A 27,884-nucleotide genomic window follows, 5' to 3' on the forward strand; every position below is an offset into this window, starting at 1 on the left:
AGCCCACATTCCTTCAGGGACTTTATAAACAAAGTACACCAGACTGCCCTTTCATTCTCTGCTGTCTTGAAAACCAGATGCGTACACTTATCAGAATCTTTATGGACATTAAGAGCAAACAACTCCTGAGTGATTCTCCTGCAGGCAAAGCATATACACTTCCGTGAGATCAATTCTGGTTGCCAGATGCCTTTTTTAGCTTACTTCATAATTCCTGGCTGGGCTCTGTACAGTTGCAACTGTCAAATAAGTGAGCACTAGATACATGTTTTACCATATTGTTATTATCTCCACGTTAGCTCGGCTATGTCTTTTTAAGGAGCATTTAGCTTATCACGTCCAAAATAGCACATGGAAATCCACCTTTTCTAATCCCTGACCTGGTTCTTCCCCCTACAGCCAGTATCCAGCTGCAGACGTGGTCAACTTTGGCACCTGGTTCCTGTTCAGCTTTCCCATCTCCCTCATCATGCTGGTGGTCAGCTGGTTTTGGATGCACTGGTTGTTCCTGGGCTGCAAGTGAGTCCCAGGGCCCTGCCAGCAAGGCAGAGGCTCTCCTGTCCAGCCAAGGTCCCGGCACAAGCCCTGGAGGGTGCCGCTTGAGGGGAGCTGCTGAGTAAACACAGAGGATGCCCCGGGACGGGATGGCGAGTCAGGCATTGTCTGTTGTAGATGCTCTGAACACACATGAGCTCTGCCCTTCACTGTCAGCTCTGCAATGAAACGTTCTTAATTCCCACCACTGGCTAGACGAACCGTCCGATTTACAAAGTCCGAACTGAAGAGTGCTCGTGTACTTTCTTTGCTCTCAAAGCATATGGAGTAATTTCAATTAACTTCTAAAAAAATATGGTTCCAAGTAGGAGTTGCTTAGCCTTCATTTTATAGACACGAGTGATTTATACTTAGAAGTTGTGTGGAATAGGCTCGTTTCCCTCAACATGACAAGTTGGACATTCCTCTTGCAATATTATTTCTAACATTAATCTACTTAGCAAACCTTTTCTTCATAACCAGTAATCTACTCAAAACTGGATGCACTTCAAGCACATGACGGGAAGATATATGTAAAGTGTTGCTATTAGTCCATAGAACCCGATGCCCCCATTGGTCAAGGAATGTTCTCTGAGCTGACTTATTATTATTGTTATTATTATTATTATTATTATTACTCAGAGACTGTTGTCAAATCAATGAGGGCTGAATATTTCTATACCTCCAGTGTTGCAAATAGAAAACCAACACACACTTTCACCCTACACAAGCCTTGCCTCTAGACAAACATAGACCACACACACGTGTGTGTACAACACACAAATATATAAACATCTGCACACATATGCCACATCAGTCTCAATTATGTAAAGACAAGTACGTAGAAACAACGCCACATAAATACACCTGCCCAAGTCCACAAGACATCGCTTCACACGGATACACCAGGTGCATGACCCAAAAGCCTTGGGGAGAAGGCTGATGAGAGGCTGTGTAACTTGGCAAATAAAAGTCATATGACAGGTGGGGTTGGAGGGCCAGGGTGCTAAGGGGCGAGGAGAAAAGTCATCAGAGCAAGCCAGTAGGTTAGTATGTGCTTCATACTTGACCTCTGGGCCTCAGAAGTGTGTTTCCTTCATTCTTTCGCTCATTCTCCCTTCTCAGTTTTAAAGAGACGTGCTCTCTGAGCAAGAAGAATAAGACCAAAAGGGAAGAGTTGTCAGAGAAGAGGATCCGAGAGGAATACGAAAAGCTGGGAGCCATTAGGTAAGAATCAGCCACTCGCCTTCTCTCCTTCTCCAGGAGAGAAAGCGAGCACAGAAGCACCTTGCTCTTGACGGTCCCTTGAGCTGGGGGAATTGTCCACAACCCTGAACCCGAGCGTTTAGAGATGCTAATGAATGCCAGAGTCTGGCCACGATTCCAGGTGGTCACCTTTCCCCTTCACCATATTGAGTCCAAGGTAGAACCGTGGCATAGAGGGTGGAGGACCAAGAACAACTCAGGACAGCACAGCCACCCTGCTGGCTGAAGTCTCTCAAGTCAGGATTCCCCACATTGCTCAGAACGGGCCACCGCAGGTCCCGGGGCCCCTTGTAGGGAACTGGGCACTTTGTACTATATTTAGAGCATCGGGCAGCATCAAATACAGACTTGAAGACATAGGGTCTGCGAGTTCACTCACCAACTCGCAGCCATTTCTATCAGCTTTCTCACAGCCACCCAGCGCCCTATTTTGTGTTCTGTCTCCTTTTATGGCAATTGGCATATACAACTTTGGGTGAAAGGATTCAGGTTTAAGCTGTAGTCTTAATTTATAAAAGGAATATATGCTTATTGTAGAACACTTAGAAAATGCAGGAAAATATACAGTAAAAACTGACTTGTAGTCCTAGCATCCCAGTGTTAACTGTTAACAACTGTTACCATGTATTTCTCCTTCCAGGCCTTTCTGGTGCAAATTATATGTTTTTTTGGTAAAATTCAATCCACACTGAACAGTTTCACACCTTGCCTTTTCTCACTCAGCATTAGTTATGTTCCCAGGTCATTAACTCGGCCGTTAGCAGCAGGATTATTAGGTGCATCTCATTTTAACATATGCTGAAATGTACTCAATGTCATGGGATACCACTGGATATGTAGGTTGTTTCCATTTCTTTTAATATTTAATTTTTTAATAGATAGTTTCTGTTTGCGTTTCTGGTTATTTGCTTAGATAAAAGGACCAAATGTAAGGCTTCTGAGATATATCATCAAATTGCCTCAAGAAAGTTGTAGCAATTTCTACTCCCACCAGCACTGTTCGAGGGGCCCATTTCACTGCATTCTCCTCGCAGGCTGTATTTTAACTTTTTTATAAAATGTGTGATGCTGTGCTCTCTTTCCCTTCCCACCTACATTTCTCTAGTAAACATGGCTAACATTTTCTGGCACGATAGTGAAAAAGCTAACAGAAATTTTCCAGTTCCTGGAGCCGGTCTTTCTGTTTGATTTTATAGCTACCCTGAAATGGTGACTGGATTTTTTTTCATCCTGATGACCGTGCTGTGGTTCACCCGGGAGCCTGGCTTTGTTCCCGGCTGGGATTCTTTCTTTGAAAAGTAAGTGATACTGTTTTCTCCTTAAGAACAAACCCCTCACGTAAACTTTTCTGGCACTTTCCAATGGCATCCCCTCTTAGACTTTCAGGGACAGGGAGCCAGGAAAACACTTTGTTCCCATGAAAGTCCCCTCTTTTTAGGGAAGCTGCAGTGTGCAGTCAGGAAGAAAACAGTCAGGAAGAGTCCGAGTCAGGGGGTGGGATCCAGGGCTGCCACCTATCCCGCTCTGTCACCTTGGTCTTGTTACTTAAGCTCCTGGAACCTCAGCCATGGCATAGATGGTTATGAGAGTTGACAGAGCAAATGTCCATAAAGTAAAATGCCAACAGTGAAGAGACTGCAGCCAGTAGGTGGCTGAGGTGTAGGGGGAGACGCAAACATGGGCTCCGGTCCCTGCGTCTTCCCCTGAGGGTCATGGCCACAGCCCTCCAACTCGCCCAGCACAGCTTCTCATTTGAGAAAAGACACACATGGAGGTGTGAGCCTTGCAGGAAAGAGGGCCCATCCGTTTCTGTTCTCTTTCTTCTACGCAACTCTTTGTCACTTCTTCTAGGCCTCGCCCCAATCCACGGGCCTATAAATTCACACTAGGGCATCCACCCTAGCCAGGCCCTGCCTCCACACAATAACCACTGCCCATTACACCCACCGCTGGATCGGATGGCAAAACTGGCAAGGAAGGTTGCCGTGGCCTCGAGTCTAAAACGAGGCCTTGTGTTCAGACGATCCCGAGACATTGTGTTCCCCGGGGTCCCTGAGCCGCCTCCTCCAGCCTGCTTGTCTCTTCGCTAGGAAAGGTTACCGTACCGACGCCACCGTCTCCGTCTTCCTTGGCTTCCTCCTCTTCCTGATTCCAGCGAAGAAGCCTTGCTTCGGGAAAAAGAAGGATGGTGAGAGGAGTTCAAGGGGAGAAGTGGGGCTGGCTGCAGTGCAATTACACCCAAGTCAGCATTTTCAGGAGGAGCCTGACCAAGGCTCAAAATAGCAGAGCGGCCTCCCGAATCAGCCGGTTCCTCAGCTGGGCCCCTAGCTCCACAAATCCCTCCCATTATGGCTCACCTGGCCCTCCCTCCCTGTCCACCTGAGATCCAGGGGAGGACAAGGAGCCCTCGCTGGGGATGGAGCCCATCATCACGTGGAAGGACTTCCAGAAGACCATGCCCTGGGAGATTGTCATTCTGGTGGGAGGAGGCTACGCGCTGGCTTCCGGCAGCAAGGTAACCCTTGAATTCTGTTCTCATTGGCTCAGGTCTTTTCCCAGCTACTTTACCTAACAGAGTCATTATGGTTCTGGGTGGGAAGATTCAAAGGAGCTGAGGGAGAGGTGAATGTTCACCCAAGTCCCTGGGAAGGGAAGCAGTACCGCCAGGAACAGTACCCTGCCCTCTCTGAGCTTCCAAGGGAACAGTTACAGGTCAGCTGGGCCACAAAGCAGGGCACAAGGGCATTCATACTTCCTTCACGGGCCCACCTGCCACAGGCAGAAGGTTTATTAGAGCTGTAGCCATCTTTTTCCACAGATTTGAGACTGGCGATAGGAGATGTGCCTATAAAGGCCCAGAGACGCCCCAAAGGACACACAGCAAATTCTCCCTCAGTCAGTCCATGTGCATATACTGAGCCCTTTCAAAGAGTCTATGCTCAAGCTGATATAAATGGTCCCTGACTGGGAGGACTTGGGATGCGCTCTTTTAAAGGGAGCTGATGGGAAATAGTTGAATTTCCTGAAATGCCAGCCCTTCCTGCAATAGAAAACGATCCTAGGAACGAATCAGGTTACGGTTCACTCTGTTTCTCCCTCCACTCTCTGTACACATTAAGCCATTCTAACCTGGGCTCCCTTTTCCCCCCCATTCACTGGGGGACAATGCTCTCTGCATCACTAACAACGTCACAGAGCCCTACACGTGGAAGGAACCTTGGAGGACAGGGTCCCATCTTCTACCCAGTGTGAGAGCTCCTTTCGTGACACCCTGGGCTTGAACACCTCCAGTGACAGGCCACTCCCTGAGCAGGGGACAAAGAAGAGTTGTTCTCTACTTTCAGCTCAGGTCTTTTCTTCTGTATGTCTCCCACTGACAGTGCTAACTCTATTCTCTGGAAAACTCTCCAAGGTAATAACTACTGACATAATCAAAAGTTATTAATTCCCTTAGATCATCTTTTTTCCCAACAAAAACTCCTTAGTGCCTGTAACCATTCCTCATAGAAGTAGTGCCCCCTTACCAGGCAGGCTAGTTCTTTCCTCAGGACTCACTAGTTTGCCCTGGGCCTTATTCGAACACGGTCCCGTAGGCGGTCAGAGCAGAGCAGTTATATCACCCAAGCCCCATCACTCACGTCTGATCCAAGCACCATCCTGTATTTTTACGGAAGCTTTTACAAAGCTTTACTGGCTCTCATATCAATACGGATATTGCAATTGCAGTCATTGAAAACCCTTCATTCTTTTCATTGTTAGCCACTGTTAAGCCTCAAGTCCTTCATCCAGTCTTGTATACAGGCTTTCAATATTTCTAATTCCAAGTTCAGGATATCATATTTAACTTGATTGAATTTCAGTTGTTAGTTTTGGCCTTGAAGCCTAGCCTGGCAAGATCTTTTTCTTTTCAACCAAAATTGTGCACATATGACAGATAGTATAGTTGACATTTCTGTAAAACCCTGACTCTACTCATTCTAATAATACAATTCAGGTATAATGTATGTGATTCCTACTGAGTTTGAAATAATTTCAGTCTTGACAGCAGTGAGGAAAAACCAACGTAAAATGTTTTCATACCAAGAGTTGAAGAAATTAAGACTTCCTTTGTTGTGTTTTCCTAACTTTGCAGTCTGATTTATCAGTTTATCTCAAATTATAGTATAAAATCGTTCTGGAGAAACAATAATTGCCATTCAATTATTTCACTTTACTTACAAGGGCTATTTGGGTAACATGATAAATCAAACTCCATTTCTTGATAAAATGTAGTGTTTCCACTCGGCTAACTGGTTTCCCTCCCATCTTTGTCTGCTGAGCAAGGTTTAATGTGTTACAAGAGATAACAATTACAGAGTTCCCACAGGCCTCAAAGCTCTGCACCAACCATTAAATGATGTAGTCCCCACATACTGGATTTGCGACTCTCAGTCAGTTGAGAAAAAAACAAGAAGTGCTCCAAGGTAAAAACGGCTACAAACAGAGAATGCTGAAGTCATCGGTATTCAGTGTCTATGAGCTCGCCATGAGGTGGCCAGCGTGCTGTGGAGATCAAATGAGCTTTTGGTGAAGTTGGAGGAGAAAAAGTAGCCACTGCCAATGTAGCGAGGCTGTCTTTAATAGTGAAACATGAGTAGGGCTTACAGCTTGAGGAATCATAAAATGCCACACCTTGCTGTCTGCCCAACTCCCCATTTCTGGATTGCATTTGCAGTCTCTAGGGTAAGTAGGAAAAAATCACAGCACGTCAACCATAGATGGGAGAGGAACAGGGACGTGGGGAGGGAGGGAGATTTCATAGGCAACCTGGGGTTTTTAGCACAAAAACTAAATGGTGACCTTAATTTGGGGGGGAGCAGGGGGAGAGCCCTCACCATTGGCAGATGAACAGCTTCCAAAGGAATGAATTCTTTCAACTGGGAATATTCATTTACTGGAGTGGATACGGTTCAAGAGTGGCAATATGCCTCATATCCTGTGTTGTCAGAAAGCACTGGCACATCACAGAGCCTGATGTCAGCCACCATGGAACTTGAACCTACAAGGGCTGCGTTGCCACTGAATGACGGTGCTCACAGGCCTGCATGGAGATAGACTCGGAATCCCCCTCCTTACTTACTCATATAGGACGTCTTCCGTCCGGCCCCGCCCGCTGCAAAACACAGGGAAGGTTACTATCCATAGATGTTGACAGTTGTTTTCCCTTTCTCAGGGGTGATAAAAGAAATAGATTTCAAAGGCAGAATTAAGGATTGCACTTGGCAGTCTGTGGATCAGCTGCCTAGAGGGAGAGTGTCAGAGGCTGGGGAAAGAGTAATGCGGTGGCAGTTGAGGAGCTGATGGCCCCACGATCTTCATCCCCTCCCGAAGCCAACATGGCCTCACAGCAAAGCCCGACAAAGGCCATGGCACTTAGGGTGGGTGGCTCTCCACTCCCCGTGACAGCGACTGATCAGGGAACCCTAAGACCGAATGCTGTCCTATCATAAAAAAGGAATTTTCTGGGCTAGAAAAAAGATCAAGTCACAAAATCAAGATTGCTGCTGGGTCCGGTCTGCCTGGAACTAGGCAGGCAAATTAGAGGACTCCTGCCTGGTGGTTCCTCCCAGCCTCCCCGTGTTCCCGACCTCCTGGACTCTAAGCTCCAGTGAAACGCTTTTCCTGCTTTCTTCTGACTGTCCCCGTGTCGGCCTGCAGAGCTCCGGCCTCTCCACGTGGATTGGGCACCAGATGCTGACCCTAAGTAGCCTCCCGCCGTGGGCCATCACCCTGCTGGCATGCATCCTCGTGTCCATTGTCACGGAGTTTGTGAGCAACCCAGCCACCATCACCATCTTCCTGCCCATCCTGTGCAGCCTGGTGAGTACAGCAGGGTTCCCAGACGGGCTGCCCCGGGGCGCGCAGTGACAGGCCTGGGTCAGGGAGCTGCTGCCATGGCTGTACTCTCTTCTCGGGTCATTTTCATTGATTGGTATCCATACCACAGTTTAAAAAAAATTAACTTTTTCAAATAACAATTGACAGTAGAGAAATTAATAAACCATAGCAAGGGTTCTAGGAAACCTTTTCCAAAAGACTAGGATTTGTTTAGGGGCAGCCCTGAATGGAAACAAGATTGAACAAAATAACCTTAAAACTCTAGGATTCCAATTCCCCACCACCATCATCTATTTTCTCTCCTGAGATAAGACCTAATACCAGGGGCCAGAGAAGTAACTACAGAAAATGGAGGCAAAATGCTCCCAGAAGTACACTCGGCCGCAAGGGCCAAGACCACAGCTCTAACTGCCATCACTTCCACCCAATTTCAGTGTCCAGAAGGTTCTGAGATTGGGGAGTAAGGCCAGCCTCTTACCACGACCTCACAACAATGTTATTAATGGGACAAGGAAGGGGCAGCTGCCAGATCTTAGCCTGGCTCAGTAGCCCCTGTGTGCATCTGTGTGCATCCAGAGATGGAACCTGTGACGTCAGGCTCTTCCCCATCTCCAAGGAAACAGTACCCTCCCGCTTCCCAACCCTGGATGCCCCCACTCCTCGCTTTGCTCCTTCAGAAGCCTCCGTCCAGCCCCTCCCTTCCTCGTGTGTGTGACAGGGGCGTGGGTGTGCCCTTAGCTAAAACTCAGCCACACTGAGGGTTCAATCCATGGAAAGCGAGTGTCTCACTTAGAGAAAAGCCCCTTAATTCTGCACCCCGAGGGTGAGGGGTCTCTACTTCAACCAAAGCAGCTTATTCGTGAGATCAGTGCTTAAAGACAGACTTTCTCAGCTGAAGAAGAAAATGTGAAAGCCACTTCCTCAGACCATCACCGCCAGGTGTACCTCGGAGCCCGTTTGCACAGGCAGTAAATGGCACGCGCACCTTCGGCTTGGCCAGCAGGGTGTGCCCTTGAGGCTAGTGATTTCACGAGCACTGGCACGAGGTGTCCGGCCAAGGCCAGCCAACAGGAAGCCATCATTTAAAGCACCCTGGTGACGTTGCGCACAGGAAATGCAAGTCTAACGTCAACGCTCGTGTTTCTATGCGTTTTCTCTCTCTCTCCCTCTCGTTCTAGTCGGAAACGCTGCACATCAACCCACTCTACACCCTCATCCCAGTCACCATGTGCATCTCCTTTGCAGTGATGCTGCCTGTGGGCAACCCCCCCAACGCCATCGTCTTCAGCTACGGGCACTGCCAGATCAAAGACATGGTGAGTCCGGGGTGCCCGCCCTACCAGGCCCGGCTGCCGGGCTGACTGGCTCCACCCACAGCCGCCTCCTAAAGCTGGTTATTGTGGAGCAGTTGTCCCGGGACTGTCAGCCCGCAGTCAGCTGTGGTGGAGAGAGTGGTACTAGTGAAAACGTGTGGGCTTGGTCCCTGGGGACCAAGAACAGTAACAATGTGCCCCACAACCCATCTGGGAGAAAGTGGGGACGTGGAACAGGGGCCGGTTCCAGAAGGCATGAGCCTGCAGTCTTTGCTTCACTTTCTTCATCGGACCAGTGGGGCTAGTCATTCAAAAAGCTGCTGGTTTGTTCCTAGAAGGTGAAGGATGAGAAACTCTATGAACCTAAGGTAAAAGGTTATTTTGAGAGAAGAGGATCCTTCTGTGGAACTCTCCCCCAAGCAAGAAACCCTGAAGCAACAATGGCAAAATGAAGCATCCGCAGCTCATTTCTTAGTTTTCAGCTGGGCTCACCAAGATGGCTTTGCAGAGACGTCTTGCTGCTGATTCTCATGCTGGGCAAACCCACCTTGCCCTCCTCCATGTATACTCACTGCTCCGCTTCTTAATACCCAGGGTTGATGGGGGCTGGGGCAAGGATGAAAAAAACAAATTCCTGGGGCCTGACTGTCTGAAACGGGGTCCATTCACCCTTGCTGCGTCTCAAAAATTTTTCCACTAGAGTCCAAACTCATTCTCAGCAGCCCTGTAAGTATCACCCGGAGGAAAGGAAGAGCGAGCTGCCAGCTGGTGGCAGGGCCGTGTCTCACACTGAGCTCTGCCCCAATTCTTCTGTCCCCCGCCTCCCACCCCGCGTCCTCTGCCGTGCACCCCCACCATTCTACCCAGGAATGAAATAACCAGAGGCAGTAATTTTCAAAGGCACCAGATGACAAGGAGTGAGCCAGGCCTGGGTTCTATTCCCAGTTTCGGCACTGACTCGAGACTTCAGTTTCCTTACCTGCTAAACAAGGAGGTTCAGACGAGATGCTCTACCGGGTCCCTTTCAGCTCAAATCCACCTCAATCTAGCTCCTGTAGAGCCTGCCCCTTGCCTGCTAGGAAACATGGGCAGTTTTCCACTCCCAAACGGCCCCAGGGGCCAGGATGACTAATGTGTCCAGGGCTTAGGCCACAAAGCAGAGAGGGGACTCATCTAGTTATTTGCTTGGAACAATTTTGTAGCCTTCATTTTCCTTTGCAACTTTCCCAACTTAATGCCAGCGAGTGGACTTGTGGTGGCCACACACTGTGTGCTTGGTTACACCCTGGTAGGATGCCAGCTACCCTTACTGTACACTTTCCCACCTGGCCCTGGCTCTGCCATCCGTCATCCCCGCTCACCTGTGAGCGTCAGTGCCGTGGCAGAAATGGAAAGGGTCAGACTCATTAAGGTGCCATTCCCTCAGAAGGAAGCAGCAAAGCTAGCACGCCTGTGTCACATTCCCATGGCAGGGCTACGCAGAGGCAGCCAAACTATTTCCCCAGGTGAACCCAAGATACACACCTTCCATGACTGTTCTTTGAAAGAAGAAAAGAGGTAACAGTGGCAAAGGCTTCATAGAATACAGCCCCTCCTATGAAACCCCATACGTGTCAGCACCCTGAGGGCTCTGAGAAGTTCCTGCCCCACAGAGACAGGGGCGACTGGGTTTAATGCATTTCCCTATCATGTAGCTGCAGGGCCCTTTTTAGCGTAACTCTTAATGTTCAAATCTCTGGCGTTGAGTACATACCTTCTAGGCCTCCCCTTGCCATCGAGTGCACAAGGAAAGAGGATTTTAATGGCACTCTCCCAGCCCCAAGTCCTCCCTGCCTTTCCCATCCTTCCAGTCCTGTCCCACCTTATGGGGCAACACTAAAGCACCCCAAGCAGTGACTGGAACTAATCAGGGCCAAGTGGACGGGCTGTGACGGGGTCAGAATGGGGCATGGATGGGGAGCACTCGGCTCTGTCTGCTGCCCACACCCAGTGACTAGGCTGCTCTGCTCTGTCCTGCAGGTGAAAGCTGGCCTAGGGGTCAACATCATTGGCTTGGTCATCGTGATGGTGGCCATCAATACATGGGGCGTTAGCCTCTTCCACCTGGACACTTTCCCAGCCTGGGCTGAGGTCAGTAACATCACCGATCAGGCCTAACGCCGCTGGGCAAATGGCCCAGCCAGAGGCGCGGTCGGCACCCAGCAGAACCTGACCAACAGGCGAGGAAACCACCAGGAGCACACAGCCCCCACCAGAACATTCCGCCATCTACCACCTCAAGTGAGCGGCAGGAGGCCTCCAACCACCAAACACACAAGCTTGGATGTCAGTGTCTTCTTCTCGGCCCTCCTTCCTTAGCACCAGAGCTCAAGAAAACCTGACCCCTTCTGACTTCCTTGTATCCAGTCCCTCCAGTCCTTTCTGAAGACAGGAAGAGAAGCGAGCCTTAGATGCCCCTCAAGAGGCTAAGACTCACACACTTACTAGCCTCACTAGGCTTGACGTCATTCTTATTTTTTAAATCCCTTTTTAGGAGCTAAAGGAGAAATCCAAATCACCTTATCTATGCAAAGTGACAGCGAAACCAGTGGCATCTCCTCTTCTGGAGGAAAATCTCACCCCGAACTTGAGACCTGACATAATTAGCTGCTTTCTCTTCAGCGTTTCTATCCTAAGTTCTCGCCACAAAAAAGCAATTCTTTGTGGCAGTCGCTTTTAGCACAGTCTGATTCCCTTTTAAGCATCTCTCTTCAGTGGCTTCTCTGTACCTTGGCACCACATTCCTGTAAAGAAACAGTGCTCCCCTTTCGAAAAGAGCTGATGCTGTTCTCGCTGTCAAGGGAAAAGCAGAGAAAGAAGACACGCTGATACGCGTCTCCCTCCACTCATCACTACCCATCAGTTTCATCGTGTTGGGTCAGTGCTGAGAGAGAAAAACTTGTCATACCCATCTTACGAAGGCCAGACTAAGGCTATAACTAAGACCACATCACTATTAATGATATTTGACTGGCTTTCTTCTGGGTGGAAGGAGTGGTCTGTTCCTGAGAAGACACACATGTACAGAAAGGTCCAAACACATCAGTCACTTGCTACAAGTAGATGAGCTCTTTCAGGGGAGAGGACATGTCTTATGTCTCTTAACGTCCCCAGCAACTTATACACTATAGTAAACTGTAACTGCTCAATAAATGTTTTCCTTGAGAAAAATCACTTTGGAAATCAAGGCCACCACCATTTTCTCCTGCAAACCATGCCATTTTCTCCATGACAGACGCCCCTGCTGTCTGACGGGACAGCTCCCTCATCCTCCGGTTTCCTGGTATCACATATGTCTGATTTCCACCACTAGTTACTTGCTTATGGCAAAAGGAGTACCCCATAATTATTACATTGTTTTCATTGACTTTAAGTTACTACTGTTAGTATGTGCTGTTTTCACACAATAATTTATCAATGAAGTCACGCCCTTGGTTTATCAAGGATCTGTGAATTGTAAAATTTCTTTTGTGCCAATCAATACTTGCACGCTCTGATCACTGCATGTGACTGACCAGGTTTAACCAGTAATATTACCGCTTCTGCCCTGTCCATTAGCTGAGGCCAAATTATTTGACCACTTACAAAAGTGACGAGCTAATGAACCCAAATAAAATACCGGTATTAGATACACTGCAGCTGGTTTAACCGAGCCAGCATCTCAACAGTTGTTTTGCTTTAAAATGTTCAGAAGAGTCAGGGTGTTTGCTGCTATTGTCAGCCTAGCCAAGTCGTCGAATGGCTGACCCATCACAGAACTGAGACATTCAGCCCGTAAGTCAGACAGTAAGACAAAGGCACAGATAACCGATAAGATTCCAGGAGTATAAATAACTGAAAAGAGAAAGAAAAGGTGACTTAGAATTAAGTGGACTTAGAAGTACTGGCCACTGTTCAGCTATTCGAGAACCTGACTCGTTCCTACGAGGAAAGCAGTGCAACTCTCCACAGCAGCTGCTGCCAGGGGCTCCCAGGGGCGAACGCACTGGACTAGCCAATCTAGAAAGAGTGCTCATTCAGCCTGGTCTGACCGTTCTAAAGAATAGCACTGTTCTCTCCCCACCCAGAGATTGAAGCCAAACAAGACTGCTCGTTTTCCAGAGACAGGAAATGTCAGATATGACTAACAATTCCTTATGTCATCTAAAACTACCCAGTGTTGGACAATATCTAATAACTCTCCTTAGTCTTGTGTCTTGCAAATACCTTAAAATTTGATTTTTATCTTCTATCACACTACATGGATGGAAAAGCTGTACGTGACCATCTTATACCAGCTCACTTGACAGGTGACAAAACTAAGAAACAAAGACACTACAGTTGCATCTTATTCTCAAGTCAGTTATGTATCAAATTTGCTTAGTCCCAGTTGCCTTTGAAATTCCTTTAAGTCTCCCATGAAGTACATGGTATACAATCCTTTACATTAGCATTTACATGGCACAAAGACTCTAGTGCCAGCTTTTAATAAATAAAAAAATAGCTACTTTTCCCCCCAATGTCAGACTAAGTCCCTGTTTCTTCACTGGTACCAAATAAGGTGGGTGGCTTCAAAGTTAGGGCTCATGTTTGACAAAGTATCTAAACACTAGAACCACTCTCAGTATTGCAAGTTGTTCAAACCATTACAACCCACAGGGAACGGAGACCCCTGAGTTCACGGGTAGCTCACTCTGGGGCTGCCCTCACCGCATGGACACCAAGCACAACTGCCCGCACTATTTTCATGGCACCTTTTCCTTGCCCCCGTCCTGTGCGACTGCACCTGTGAGATGATGTAACCACATGGTACCTTTCCTAAGCTCTCAGCACAGAGGCAATGGTTCAGGCAGGCCCAGGACTCGGGGCTTGCACTGCTCCACCCCCGTCCCCGTTCCACAAAACCCCACTATCTGTTCTCTCTGTTCCAGTGCCTTGCAAAACATGCCATCCATTAGGTCGTCAGTACATGAATCAATATGTTGCACCCAGATTTAGGAAAGATATAAACTAACCATTTGAAAATCTGAGTGTCTCAAAATATTTTCCCTTCACCACCCTGTTCCTTTCCACAAGGCCCTAATAGTCAGGAGGGAAAAAAGGACTCATTCATCTTGCAAAGTCCAAGATGGCAAGTTTAAGAAAAGCCTCATTTGCTCCAGGACAGTATACAGTATTCCTTCAGGAGGAGTAACAGAAAAAGCATTAAAACACGGAGACCTCAGCAGAAAAACAAACACTCCACTGTGTCCAGGGAGTGAACTGCTTAGAGGAAATGAGAACATTATGCATGTTATACGTAAGTTCTAGGAACCCATATGCACAGACAACTAGAAAAACCACACACAGTCACTTTCTCTATAGTCACACAAATGAAAACTGTGAATGAGTTAGGAAAACAATGAAATAAAGTTGTTCCTTTAAATCAGAAGCTGGTAACTGCTTAACAGCATAAAACAAAGTCAGAAGGAAAGTCTAAAGACATCAACTGGTAACTAAAATACATAAAGTAACAAACTACAGCCTGTTTTGATGATTTTAAATAAGATGGTTTTGGTTTTTTCTCTCCTTGTTTGAGAGGGTTATAGTTTAAGGATAAGCTTTTGAAGTTCAATGTGTTTATTAGGTTCCCAACATCAATCCTGAAGTCTTATTTTTCACATATGAATAACCTTCAGCAGTATTTTGAGTAACCTTTCTTTTATTCAAGTATGGCGGTAAGTTTTCTTAAATCACGTCAACAGAAGTTTTCAAACATTTTTTAAAAGAAAGGTACGTCTTGCGGTGATTCTTCCCATCCCTCCATTGGTTTGTGAGGGGAGGGTCCCTACGAAACTCACAGGGAAAGGAACTCTCAGTGGCATGATGACAATCGCTGCAACCCCCATCCACAACTACCCCCTAAAACTGCCGGTTCTGGGTTCCTTCTGCATCTCAGTGAAGATCTTGCCTGGGAACTCCGGGCCCCTTATCACTGCTGCAAGAACCTAAAACAAGTGACCAGTGCCCACTAAGTCAGGTAGCAGTGTACCAGGCAAAGGTGACCGAGAATGGATTGGATGGCTCCTCTCGTAGACATGATTCGATAGTGAGGTTAAGTGTCACTCCTGAGGAAACCCTCAGGCCACATGAACTTTGTTTACAAGGTACGACACAGAAAGACCTGATCTCCTAACACCTAAGTGACCTTCTTCCCCCAAGGAGCCACTGGGAGACCACACACAAATAACAATGCTACCATGGCGGGTAACAAGGGATACCTAAGCGTGTAGCATTTTGAACACCCTCTAGGGGGGTAAACCTTTCTCCTTCAGGGTGGTACCCTTCCATTGCTAACAATTCAGTCATTTAAGATCAAATCTCGTGAGCCAGGTGGCATGATCAAAGTAGATACTGTAGACTTTCATCAACAACCAAGAGAGTGACCACAGAATAATTACACATTTTGCAAGGTTCATAAACTGGTTCCAAAAGTGACTGCAGAGAAACGCAAGTATTCTCATCAAAAGCAGCATGTTTGGACTGAGATCTACTATTTATTGGGCAAATTTGCAAAGCACTTTTCAACACATCACATACATTATGTCAATTATTTCTCATGGGAGCCCTATGAGGTAGGCATTGCGTCCAGCTCTTAGACAATGCAGCAGTTTCAGAAAAATAAGCCATCGGCCTATGATCACACCGCTAGGGAGACGCCGAACCATAATATGATGCTAACTTGTCCCACACACCAGGATGAACCGACAGGGACAAAACTCTCCATGTGTGAGAGATCCATGCTTTCAAAGAGAAGCAGAATCACTTCATTTTATAATCACATGTAGTATTAGTGTCATCGCTGTCTGACAAAAGGTGTCTCTAAATAATTCTTCCAGTTTCCTGATTCTGCTCAAGTCTTCAGAAATGGCATTCTCAGTGAAGCTGCCCAAGCGCTCTGAAACAAAACATGCAATGAAATGGGCCTTTCCCTATAATTAGTGCAAATTACACTTTGGAAACTTTAGTTTACAGCTATACCTTGCAGAGACACATCCAATCACATTAGGTTCAAGGATATCACTATAACAGCAGGAGACAGGAAACATCAGGAACTCATTAAGTAAATTACGGTGTGTTCATTCAGTAGAATCTTATGCAGCCAAAAAAGGAAAAAGTTTCCTTGCTCCTTACATACCTTTTTCCATTAAAAAAAAAAAAAAAAAGACCGGGGCCAACTCTGTATAATTTGTTATCGTTTGTGTAAAAACACCTTGCACATGTTTATTTAGCACAGAATCTTTCTCAAAAGTCTACAGTAAACTGCTGACAGTGCCTGCCTCCAGAAAGATGAACTCAGAGCTAGGGGTAGGAGAGGCCCTTTGTTCTAAATCACTTTTGTATCTTGACCCATGGGACAAGTGATGTATTCAAACATTTTTGTTTAATTTTAGAAAATGGACTACTGATTATACATTTGACAAATTACAGCAGTAATTTCTAATTGCAGAAGAAAAACAAAACGTTTTCTTTGGAGAACCACTATAAAGTTATAAGGTACATTTTTTTAACATAAAAAGGCATAAAATTTCATTTATAGACTATTTGTCATTTACCCATCATGTAATGTCAAATGTACCTGTAATCCCTTAAAATAAGTATGATTGTTTTCAGGTAAAAGCCACATTAAATACATCATTAAGGAAACACAAGCATACTAAACTCTGAATTCTACTGAGGACAAAGGCCATTATTTTATGTATTTAATTCTCCAGCTCCTGACGGGGTTCTCAGAATAGTTTCTCAGTTAATGAGCAGCAAATTGATTTGTTGTTTAAATTGGCAACTATGGAGTTATATATGTCAGTTATACTGACAACAGTGTAAAACAAAAGGATAATTCACCAAAAACTGGCTTCTAGATTTTAATTTTAATTACCTTGAAACAACATAATTTGGTACCAAATGTTTAAACACCCATTATAATTGCTAAACTGAAATCAGCATTATTTATATCTGATCAGCTATACAAAACTCATCGGTTGTCTTTTGAAAAAAGGCAGTAAGAAATCCCAAAGAATAAGGGAGAGACGGCTAATTAAAGGTCATGTTTACTAATCTAGCACCATAATTCCAGTCTGAGGACCTCTCAAGCGGCTGGAAGGAGGAAGGGAAGAGGGGAGGATGTTAGAAAGTCAGAACAGTTCTTAACTTGTGGCCCCATTTGCGCTCTAAGGCAACGCAGGTCTGAGACTGGACAGAAACACAAGAGCTTTTGGTTGGGATGGTAAAGGAGGCCCCGAGCAGAGCAGACTCAGCATACGGGTATCCTGGAGGCAGTGCTGGAGGTGGCCTCATGAGCTAGGGGGTTTCTTCTTAGCATCCAAGTCTTTTTTAATGTCTTCAAGTTTTTTAGCCAGGTTTGGTATCTTTAAAGAGAAAAGAGATGATTATCATTTTGCATCTAACGAATCAATATTCTTTTACTTCTCTTCCTCCACAGATAAATGGTGGTTGTACAAGTTTTTATTTTCCTCTGAAAGAGACCTGCTAAATAGTGGCGTTTCTTAGCCTCGTAACTGCGTTAAGAAGGATCTCAGAAGTTGTAAGTTAAATGCTCCCTCCCTGAAAGCAAGACCCCGACTTCGACTTTCTTATACACCCACTTAGCCCCTCAATTCAGTGCCAAGCAGAAGTTGTCCATATAAACAATAAATGGGATATAAGTTAACAAAGCCCCTGCCTAGGAAACCGTATGACTCAAGTGACAGTGGGAATTCCCTTTGTCACAGTAAAAGCTTTACTACAAAAGTTAGTATCATGGTTCCCGTTCTTGTCTCTTTAAAACAAGCATTACCTTTCCAGAATCCCATTGATGGTTTTCCGCTTCCTCATCTCTAAAGTGAGGCTAATGCAACTCCCCACTTCACAAAACTGTCCTCCTCAAATGTGCTAGACCACCCACAAGATTCTCAGTCACCTCTTCTAATGGGTAGGAGGACTGAGAAGATTACCCAATTAATCTTTAAATTCTCACTTATCACATGATTTGCCACAGAAATGTAAGCATATAATACAACTCTGGGCTAACACAGCCCAGGATCACCGTAAGACCATCTAACGTGGTGGGATTTTGCCCTCTTGTGGTGATACGAAGGACAGGTGCTTCTGTGACTGCCATTACTCTTTTTTCAAACAATGGAAAATCTCTCTACAAAATTCAGTCCTTTTCCCTCAGATCTATGGACCCCTTCTAAGCTGGAAGGCATAGCTTACGTCAACCAAGACCCGTCACTACAATCAGTTACATGGAATCACGGAGGACGTGGATACGGTCACTTACGTCATAATTCTGAGCCAGATACATTCCAACCAGGTTGCCAAAAGTAAATCCAAGCTGAAAGAATAGAACAGGAAGAGTTATACTGAGTTCTGTGCCATCTGACACCAAACCAGACTACACAGATACTATTCTCCTAAGGAGCTCGGGGTAGTTAGAAGACCGCAGGGTCCAGTCTAGGGCTGGACAGTGCACAGTGTGAAATTCACAGCTTGCTTCTATAAATAGATAAATAAACAAATAGAACTATCCCCCCAAAAGGTTAAGGAGAATATCAAAAGAATAAATGGTAGCATTGAACAAACCTACCCTAAATTATCCTTGTCCCCTCACAACCCCCATGAATACCTGACTGTAAGTTCTAGAAACCCAAGCCAAACTTCTGATTTTTATTGTTACAAGCTGCAATTATTTTTCTTTCTTTGGTTATGAGCATTGTTCTTCCTTGCGACATCAAATAAAAAGAATTCAATTTTAAAGTGTTCAGTGAAATCACAGGATCTTAGATAATGAAGGAACTTGCACAGTTCCATCTCTTCATAGTTCAAGAACGTGAGACCCAGGAGAGTGAAGTGACTTGCCAGGGTCATTCACAACGAGGAACACAGGACAAATCAGATACAGACACACGCTCCAAAACTAAAATCTATGATGACAAGAGGAAATTATGACAAGCACCCAGAGAGCATATGGCTTGGCACTCTGCCATGGGCGGAGTCTAACAAGCAAGACACTTAAGACCTGCAGGGAACACAGGGCCCCTGACCAGCTCTTACTCAGTGATAAGAGAGGCACACATTTTAGAGAACTATGTTCATCCCACTGGTGACTATTCTCCCAAACAAAACTGTTGCACGAAAATTTAAAGCACTCCTTTCACGCCAAGAGAGCCAACACTCATTAAGCTTTGCCTTTTAATGGGGATCCCTGGGATTAAAATTCCCTGGGATTTTCTTCCCCAATAATTGATAATCTCCAACTGGACACCTAATTTCATAAATTCAAACTGGCATCTGACTTTTTTCATCATTTTCTTTAATCAGTGTTGTGCCTCTTCAATACACAGCAGAGGTTAATGCAGAAACACAAAGTGTGGCCGTCATACGTGGAGGGGTCTAACCGTGTCTTCCTTTTGGAAATGCATATGGGGAATAGAACACAGCTGGGTCTTTCCTACGCTTTAAGCTAATGAAGCTTTAAACACCAAAAGCACAATTTAAATTGGTTGTTGTTAAAAATTGAAAAGCATAAAAGAGGCTATCTAATCTCTAATCATAGACCACTTTCTGATCATTTGATTGATCAGATACATCTTGTGAAATAGTATTTTATACTACTCAAAGTGGCACTATAAAGCAAAATGACTTTTTCACTCCTATAGGTTGAAACCAGGTAGACAGAGGTTTTCTAAATCCAGAAAGGGTATTAAGTTTGCTTAAAAGAAATCAACTGAGAATTGTTATCTCTAACACCAAAAAAAACCCAAAAAAACACGCTGTTGAAAAATTTCAAGAAAAATAAACTAGAGTTTTGAGTCTACCATTATGTAACTGGGTATGTATAGGAAAGACACTTAACCTCTTAGGAGGTTTGCTGGAATTTCCTGATTTATAAAAACATTACACTAACAAAAGTTCCTTCCAGCTACAACATTCTAGGATTCCTGGTCCTTACCGTGGTATCTCAAAATAAATAGGGTATATCTAATGTGGCTGCATTTTGGCAACTTCAAACATCAAGGTGCATAAAAATATGGCAGTTATTTTAAAACACAAAACAAAACAAAAACCATGGGTTTCTAGACAAGTCATATCCAATTCCAGTTTCAGACTACTGCCAGGTCTACCAATGGGTACTGTGAAATTAAGTACACAACATAAGATAAATGTTGCACATTGTTGGGAAAAATGCATGAAGTGCGAAAAGCATTTATATGTTGTTCATGGAATGCGCCATAGGCAAGTTCAGACAGAAAGAAATTAAATATCTCAGAAAGTAAAATCTAAATCTGGGGAACGGTGCCTCATTAGTCTGAGAAGTTAGCCTGGAGCCAGACTGATGGTCTTGAATGACGCTGAAACCTCCCTGCAGGCCAAGAATGCTTAACTTCTTCCAGGCCAAGACCTGGAAGCCTCATCAGCAGTCCATTCAGATGGCTGGATGCTATCCCCATGTCCCTCTCCATAGCACATAGGTCCCCCCATAGTATTCCCTGGAGAGAAGGTGGCAAGCAAATGTGAATGAATTGTTTTTCTTCTTAAAAGTCAATGAAGGCAATGGAATAAAATGGAGGGTCCAGGAATAAGCCTTTACATTCACGGTCAAGTGATTTTTCCACAAGGGCTCTAAGACATTCAATGGGGAAAGACTGTTCTACATTCACTTTCATGGCAATAAGCCAGAGTGAATACTACCTGCCAGATCTGAAATATGACTCATCAAATCACATTTTCAAAAAGTACACACCCGAACCCATGTTATGACAGAGAATCTGAACCGTCTTATATTTACTGACAAGGGCTTAAGAAATCCAAAAATAATCTCATTTAATTTACAAATGTAGCCACAACTAGCATTCAAAAGGATATCTAAGAAAGTTTTATGCTCTCAGGTGAGAAAAGCTACACACTGACATGAAAACCAAAAGTACACATTACCTAACATTAATAAGAGAAATACTCATAATTTTATTTCTCAATTTTACTTTCAGCTACAGAAGCTGTCAGAAGAGGAGGCAGGAAAAAAAATTGACCCCTTTTTGTGTCTGTCTTCAACCACTTCAGATTTGGTGTGGAGAACATTACCAGATGTGTTTAACAACTGCTTCAAGTAATAATAAAACCCACATTCTGTACATTAAAACAAAAATCTGCTGAGGATATAATCTACGAAGTCTGACAATTAAGTTCGCAAACTTGCCACTGTGCGCTGACGTTGGCAGCACTGTATAAACAGCTCGGTGAGGGTTTATATTAACCTTGGGATATCAGTGTCTCACAGCTGTGTTTCTGTGGACGTGTGGCAGTGTCTCACTGAGTGGCGTTCATTATTGTTGTTGCGTGTTTTTGTGTGCCATTGAGGGAATGGCTGAGCTTGAATTAGAGCAATGAACAAACACAAAATTCCTTGTTAAGCTTGGCAAGAGTGGAAATCAGGGACATGCTAGTCCAAGTTTATGGGGATAATGCCACGAAGAAAATGGCAGTGCACAAATGGATTAAACCTTTTCTGGAGGGAGGGAACGTGTCACTGATCAAGGGAGGTCAGGGCAGCCAGTAATGAGCAGAACTGATGAAAACATTGCAAAAATTTGTTGCACTGTGTGTCAAAATTGTCGGCTGACTGTGAGAAGCATAGCAGATCAAGTAAACATTGATAAACAGTTAAGAAAATCTTAACTGAAAATCTTGGCGTGAGAAAAGTGTGCAAAAATAGTTCTGAAGCAGCTCACAGATGAACAAAAGCAAAGAAGAGTTAAAGTTTGCCAAGACCTTTTGGAGAGGCAAGACGATGTTTTGGGCCGTGTTATCACTGGTGATGAAACATGGGTGTACCGATATGACACTGAAACAAAGCGTCACAGTGCACAATAGAAGTCAGCCAATTCTCCATGACCAGAAAAGTTCCGCCAGTCCAAATCAAGAGTCCAAATGATGTTGCTAACCTTTTTTGATATCAGAGGGATTATTCATTATGAATTTGTACCAACTGGACAAACAGTTAACCAACTTTATTATTTGGAAGTGCTGAAAAGGCTGCATGAAAAAGTTAGATGAAAACTACCTGAACTTTTCGCCAACAATTCATGGCTCTTTCATCACGACAATGCACCAGCTCACACCGCACTGTCTGTGAGGGAGTTTTTAGCCAGTAAACAAAGAACTGTATTGGAACACCCTCCCTACTCACCTGGTCTGGCCCCCCAATGACTTCTTTCTTTACCCAAAGATCAAGGAAATATTGAAAGGAAGGCATTTTGATGACATTCAGGACATTAAGGGTAATACGACGACAGCTCTGATGGCCATTCCAGGAAAAGTTCAAAAATTGCTTTGAAGGGTGAACTAGGCACTGGCATTGGTGCATAGCTTCCCAAGGGGAGTACTTTGAAGGTGAGTATTGTGATATTCAGCAATGAGGTATGCAGCACGTTTTCTAGGATGGGTTCGCAAACTTAATTGTCAGACTTCGTATATCCTCTCTTCTACCACCACAGAGAAGCACATTTTTTAAGATGTAAGCTAGGTTTTATATTCAATAATTTTCCTTTGAGAATGAAGAGAGAAAAAAAACCTCTTAATTCTTTACTGAACCAAAAAATTAAATAAGGACATTCATGAAAAAGTTAGCCAGTAACACTCCAGAATGAGGTACGCCAGGTAGAACTGGTTTGCCTGTTTTCAAAGCTGATTCAATTATTCAAATACCTTATGAATATCTGAGAGTGATAATCAGGCAAAAGAGGGATATCTAATTAAATCAATGAAGTCAATCACAGAATATTAACTAAGTGCCATGTCCTTGAGAAATCAAAGTATAAGGTATGTAGCTTCCTCCCATGGAATTTATGATCTACTCTAGAAAGACAAGACTAAAATACGAGAAAGTGCAGTCAACAAAACACAGCATGTCATCAAAAATGATGGTCTGAATGGGCCGCACAGTTTAAGTGCTTTATGTTACAAAGCTAATGTAATTCATATTGACATAAAGGAGAAAAATCATATGATCACCAGATAGGGAAAGAGCATGATAAAAGTCAAGAGCCAAATCACAATAAAAACTCTTAAACTAGAAATAGAAGAGAATTTCCGTAACCTGTTTAGAAAATATCAGAAACACAAACATTATACTAAAACCTGAGAAGATTTTTACTAAAAGGAGAAACAAAGGTAGAATATCCAATCTCACTACTTCTACCGGAAATCCTAGCTTGGAGGGGCAGAGGGGGGTAAAAATTGGAAAGAACACAAACTTATTTTTGCCTTCACAGTATTGTCTCCCCTGATTGACTTCCAAGTGAATCTACAGACAAACTTCTGGAGCTAACTGATAGGAAAGATTGTTAAATACAAAATCAATACAACAAAATAATTTGCATTTCTATATATCAGCAACAACTAACTTGAAAACGTAATTTTGAAAAGGAAGCCACTCCCAATAACATAAAGTACCTAGAAATAAATATAACAAACAGGGGGCAAGAGTATTACTTATTAGATTAAAAAAAAGAAAAAATGATAAAAGACATGTACAACCTAAATAAATGGGGAGATGATAAGTGTAAAGATTTCAGGACTTTAAAGTCATCAGGAAGGCTCTGGAAACAAGATGGGAGCTGGTCCATTACGAGAGTTGGGAAGGCAAAAAGGAGGATTTAAAAAAAAACGTGGCAAGATATGAAGGCAAGAAGGTCCACAGGTTGGTATGGATCAGAGCAATTAGCCTAGTCAATTGAAAACAGAGGATGTATGTTTGAAGGGCAGTGAGAAAGCAAAATGGGGCTAGATTAGCAAATCTTGCAAATCAAGTAGAAGTGATTACGATTTGACGTGGAAGGACCCAGGGACCGCTGAGAGTTTCTGAGTGTGTGAACAAGGCCAATTCTGGATGATCACTTTGGCAGCTGCAAGAGAGGGCAGAACCAAAGGCACTGGGGGAGACATACACAGAACGAAAGGCAACCTTGCTTTTTTCTATGGCTCATCAGACCATATCAGGAGTGGCATGTTTTAAAAAGAATTCAAAAACTAGGATATTCAGAGAGGGGTAACCAGCAGGAACCGGAAATCATTAAGAATGGGGGGGAAGAAACAGAGATGTTTAGCCTAAAGAAGAGACTGGTGGAGTGGGGGATAGAGAGAAGTACCAAGACAATGCTCTTCAAATACGTAAAGGGTTGTCACATGGACTGGAACTGCTCTTTAACATCAAGGAGTAGAACTGGGTAAAGAGACAGAGCAAAACTGAAAGCGATGACCTGAGACCAGTGAACCTGTGGTACCTGGAGGTGACCCAACGTAAGCAGGATGCCCTTAGTAGCGGAGACTAAAGCCTCAGCACGTTGGCTGGACTAGAGAACCTAAAATAACACTTCCAACCCAAAACTGACACTTCCACACCAGCGAGGCCAGTGTAGCTCGTCCAAGGGTGGAGTAAAATAGACCTGCTCTGCGAACTTGGCAGTGGGAACATAGACACCTTTCACAAGGTGAGCAATGGAAGACTCGATGGCTTGAAACAACAGCTACCTTGCTAAGTGCTTGCCGTATGCAAGGCAGCCTTCTAACTTCTTTTCATGAGTTACCTCAGGCTCTTCCCAACCTTATAAAGCAGGTACAATTATTGCCCAGGTGATGTGGAGGAAACTGAGGCACAGCAGTTCCGTAACGTGCCCAAGATTATATAGTGCATAAACATATGTACCAGACATAGCTAAACGGCATGGAGAATGAAGGAGAGAAATAGATAAAAGATTAGGTCAATATTTCAAATTTCTGAAAGGCAGGACTGTGGAGCAAAGAAAGAGGCTGGGTGTGGGGCATGCGTTGCAGGGTGGGGAAGAGGTAATGAGTCCAGACGTGTTGCGTCTGAGATCCTGGATATGACAAGAGATGCCCAGTCGGCAGCTGACGACAGGGAACTGGAACTTAGAGAAAAGGATTCAAGGTAGTTTTGGAAGACGTCAGTGAAGAGGGGGACCTGCCAAGGGTGGGGTGGAGAGAAGAGCAGAGAGTCAAGGACTGAGCCTGGAGAAACACCCAGTAACCAGCAGGGAAAAGCAGCTGGTACAAACAGAGGAGATTAGATAGGGCCACTTCCCAACTGGTGCACCGAGACACTGATACCCCGGGCCTTGGAGGGCCAGCACCACAGCCGGTCACCTTCACTCTGTGCAGGTTCTTCCATAAAAATAAATCCGTGAGTTGTAATGGGAAAGAATGTCGGGACGGACTGAGACAGTGGGATCCACAGGCCAAAGGAGGAGGGACTGAAGAGGAGACGACTAAGAGTACCAAGCGCTGCCACTTTAAGAGGTAAGAAGGCAACACAACCACAGGCAGCGTACACAAAGCCTCCAGCAGTGTCAGGGGAGGCCTCCCTTTAAAAGCTCCAGAAGTGTCCTTACAACAACTGTAGCTCAACCATATGCCACAATTAAGAAGCCACTGCGCTGAAAGGAAGGGGGAAAGCAGCAGCGGGACACAGGGACAAGTTTTCAAGATTGCGATGACGGGCAAACATTTCAACCCAAGGAGGAATGAACAATTTATAAGCAACTCGATCCGGCGCTGTGGCTTTCAAATAGTGTTCCAGGAACACTGTAGGAAACATGTTGGAGAGTTCCAAATGTGTGATGACAGTGCACGTTTAACCCGTGATGGTTCCATCACTGCCAAAACTCTTCCCTTCACCTACGCTTCTGAGGGTCAACTAATCTCCATTTCTGAGAAGGAACGAAATCAGAATTACTGATACCTTGTAGAAGAGAAATGGAACAATATCTGGGTCCTTTCGAGGGGTCCCGCTTTAAGTACTTTAACGTATAGACTCATTTTTTCATCCTCACAACAAAACCATGAGGTACGTCCCATTGTCAGAATGTGGGAACTGAAGCAAAGAGAATGTACATAACCTGCCCATGTTCCCACAGCTGAAAAATGATGACTAGGGTTCAAACCCAGCAGTCTGACCTCATAAACACTAGGGCATGAAGGCTGGTCACAGGTTAAAAGCTGGAGATCTTAGGGATCGTCTCCTTCAAACCCATTGTTTTAGCAAAGAAACGGCTAAAAGCAAAGAGAAAGACTTGCCCAAGTTCGTAGAGTTAGCAAATCACTGGACAGAGTTAGAATCAAGGCAAAAAGTGATACCATCCCGTTCTTTCAACAGACGCAGTGAGGAGGTGGGAGAACAGAGCGAGCAAGAGAATATCCATGTTCCAGTCACTTCTGAGCTCGGAATTTCATGAATGGTTCCAAGCAGCTCTTCTTAAATGCCAAGAATTCTGAATTCTCGAATCAGCCACATCCATGTTTATCCACAGCAAAACTTTATTCCAGAACCAAATACACTCTGTCTGCAAAAGCACTTACCAAGTTAAGTATAATTGAATGATGGCCTCCCACTTTACCAATGAGCTACAGCAGGAGACAGATGCTCAATTCTATCACCTTATATGTACTTTGGGGCAAACTGATACTGTTTTCAAACTGAGTGTTCCCTACAACGAAGGCACAGTCATTATTTCTGTGACTCCTAACCGAACACCAAGTTAGAAAATTAAAAGTCAATGACCATCTCGAAGAGGACAGAGGGGGCATTTTCCCCCCAGTCTCTTCGAGAAAGAATCTTAACATTTGAGAAAACATCTCATCCCGACCAGATCTCCACTGACCACCTGGAGGACGTTAGAATACCTGCCTCTTCCCACAGTAAAGCATCCAGTTTTGATGGCACAGCAACGTGAAAGAAAGACCTTCACTGGGAAATGTGATTGGCAAGACCTCCCGACACCTCCACCAGGGAATCTGAAATACACTGAGCTGTGCCAGAAAACCGGTTTTTAACCGAAATCAAGAGCCTTGAGAATTTGTTGACTCATGGTAACACCCATTTTGCCCCCCACAATGAGCATTTTGGGAAAAGTACGTGTAAACCAGGGTCTGTCTCACGCCAGCAGCCAGCCATCCTCAAAGTCTGGAAGCTACGAAAGGTCTGACGAGGGCTCCTGAGCCTCCAACCCTGACTCTGCGTTTCTGGGCCTCGCGAGGTGGCTCATTTATAGAGTTTATTCCTGGCCGTCCCCGCCCTCCTACGTTCTCAGAAGCGCCAACCAGCCGGGCTCTAAGTCAGGGGACGGGGTAGTGTCCGTGTCGGGGCAGGAGAGGGGACGCTGACGAAGTCATGAAGGACCCAAACGCTTTCACGCGAGGTTTACACTAGGGACGCAGGGCACGACACGCCGTCGGCAGCTCTGAAAATGCATCCTCTGGCGGACTCCTCCAAGTTTTAGGGACTTGAACGGCTGCAGAAAAATACTGGGAGCGGGTTTGCGCGAGGCAGGAACCAAACCCCGCAGCCCACCCCGAAAGGCTGAGGGCAGGCACGGGGGCTGCGGGGCCCCCGACCCAGGACGGCACGGCGGGGTCCGGAGGCTCCGGCGGCCCTGAGCCCAGCCCCCGGCCCGCTTCTCCGTAGCTCCACTCACCAGGAACTGGATCATGATGTCGGCGAGGGAGCGAAGGGCGGTAGATGCTCCTTGGGCCGTTCCTACCCAGCCTCCCCAGGCGCGAGGGGCAGCACCCGCCGTCGGCTTCCGGGTCACGCCCCGCCCCGCCCCGCCCCGCCCTCCTCGTCTCCGCCGGAAGCCGCTAGCGGCGTCCGGCTCCCCCTGGCGGAGCGCCCTGGAATTACCACCTGAATTGCTTAAGTAGTTAAGAGGGAGGCCTTTGGAGTCTGGCCCAGCTGGGTCAAATTCATGACTGCCTTGTGCTTCCTGGCAGCCATGAACAAGCTACTTAACCGCTCTGAAGTTCGCTTTCCTTCTCTGTAAA

At 45.3% G+C, this 27,884-nt stretch overlaps 2 protein-coding genes across 3 annotated transcripts in view; one reads left to right on the plus strand and one right to left on the minus strand.

Annotated features, from left to right (window-relative positions):
- Window positions 1-12,203, plus strand: part of SLC13A4 (solute carrier family 13 member 4) — a 37,292-nt gene extending 25,089 nt beyond the window's left edge. The window contains exons 9-16 of one of the 2 annotated variants that reach the window (XM_019750649.3): window positions 400-519; window positions 1,660-1,761; window positions 2,997-3,098; window positions 3,891-3,988; window positions 4,185-4,315; window positions 7,498-7,659; window positions 8,856-8,993; window positions 11,010-12,203. In XM_019750649.3, the coding sequence (XP_019606208.3) occupies window positions 400-519; window positions 1,660-1,761; window positions 2,997-3,098; window positions 3,891-3,988; window positions 4,185-4,315; window positions 7,498-7,659; window positions 8,856-8,993; window positions 11,010-11,147 (991 nt within the window). In that variant the 3' untranslated portion in view covers window positions 11,148-12,203. The remainder of the gene's footprint in view (window positions 1-399; window positions 520-1,659; window positions 1,762-2,996; window positions 3,099-3,890; window positions 3,989-4,184; window positions 4,316-7,497; window positions 7,660-8,855; window positions 8,994-11,009) is intronic. The other variant, XM_019750657.3, reaches the window with a different exon arrangement.
- A 3,321-nt stretch (window positions 12,204-15,524) lies between these two features.
- Window positions 15,525-27,665, minus strand: STMP1 (short transmembrane mitochondrial protein 1). The gene is made up of 3 exons (XM_019750689.3): window positions 27,539-27,665; window positions 18,331-18,384; window positions 15,525-17,416 (listed from the first exon to the last, which is right to left on the minus strand). The coding sequence occupies exons 1-3, from the start codon at window positions 27,551-27,553 to the stop codon at window positions 17,342-17,344; spliced, it is 144 nt and encodes a 47-aa protein (XP_019606248.3). The 5' UTR covers window positions 27,554-27,665; the 3' UTR covers window positions 15,525-17,341.
- Window positions 27,666-27,884: the final 219 nt, after the last annotated feature.

The sequence above is a fragment of the Rhinolophus sinicus genome, chromosome 8 (genome assembly GCF_057876585.1).
Source record: "Rhinolophus sinicus isolate RSI-liver-muscle chromosome 8, RSI-T2T, whole genome shotgun sequence".
Classification (NCBI taxonomy): domain Eukaryota; kingdom Metazoa; phylum Chordata; class Mammalia; order Chiroptera; family Rhinolophidae; genus Rhinolophus; species Rhinolophus sinicus.

Bases quoted from the DNA above. Each gene is read 5' to 3' on its own strand.
- STMP1 (XM_019750689.3), bottom strand. The intron at 17,417-18,330 runs GTAAGTGACCGT...TTCTCTTTAAAG, and splicing joins ATCTGGCTCAGAATTATGAC to ATACCAAACCTGGCTAAAAA.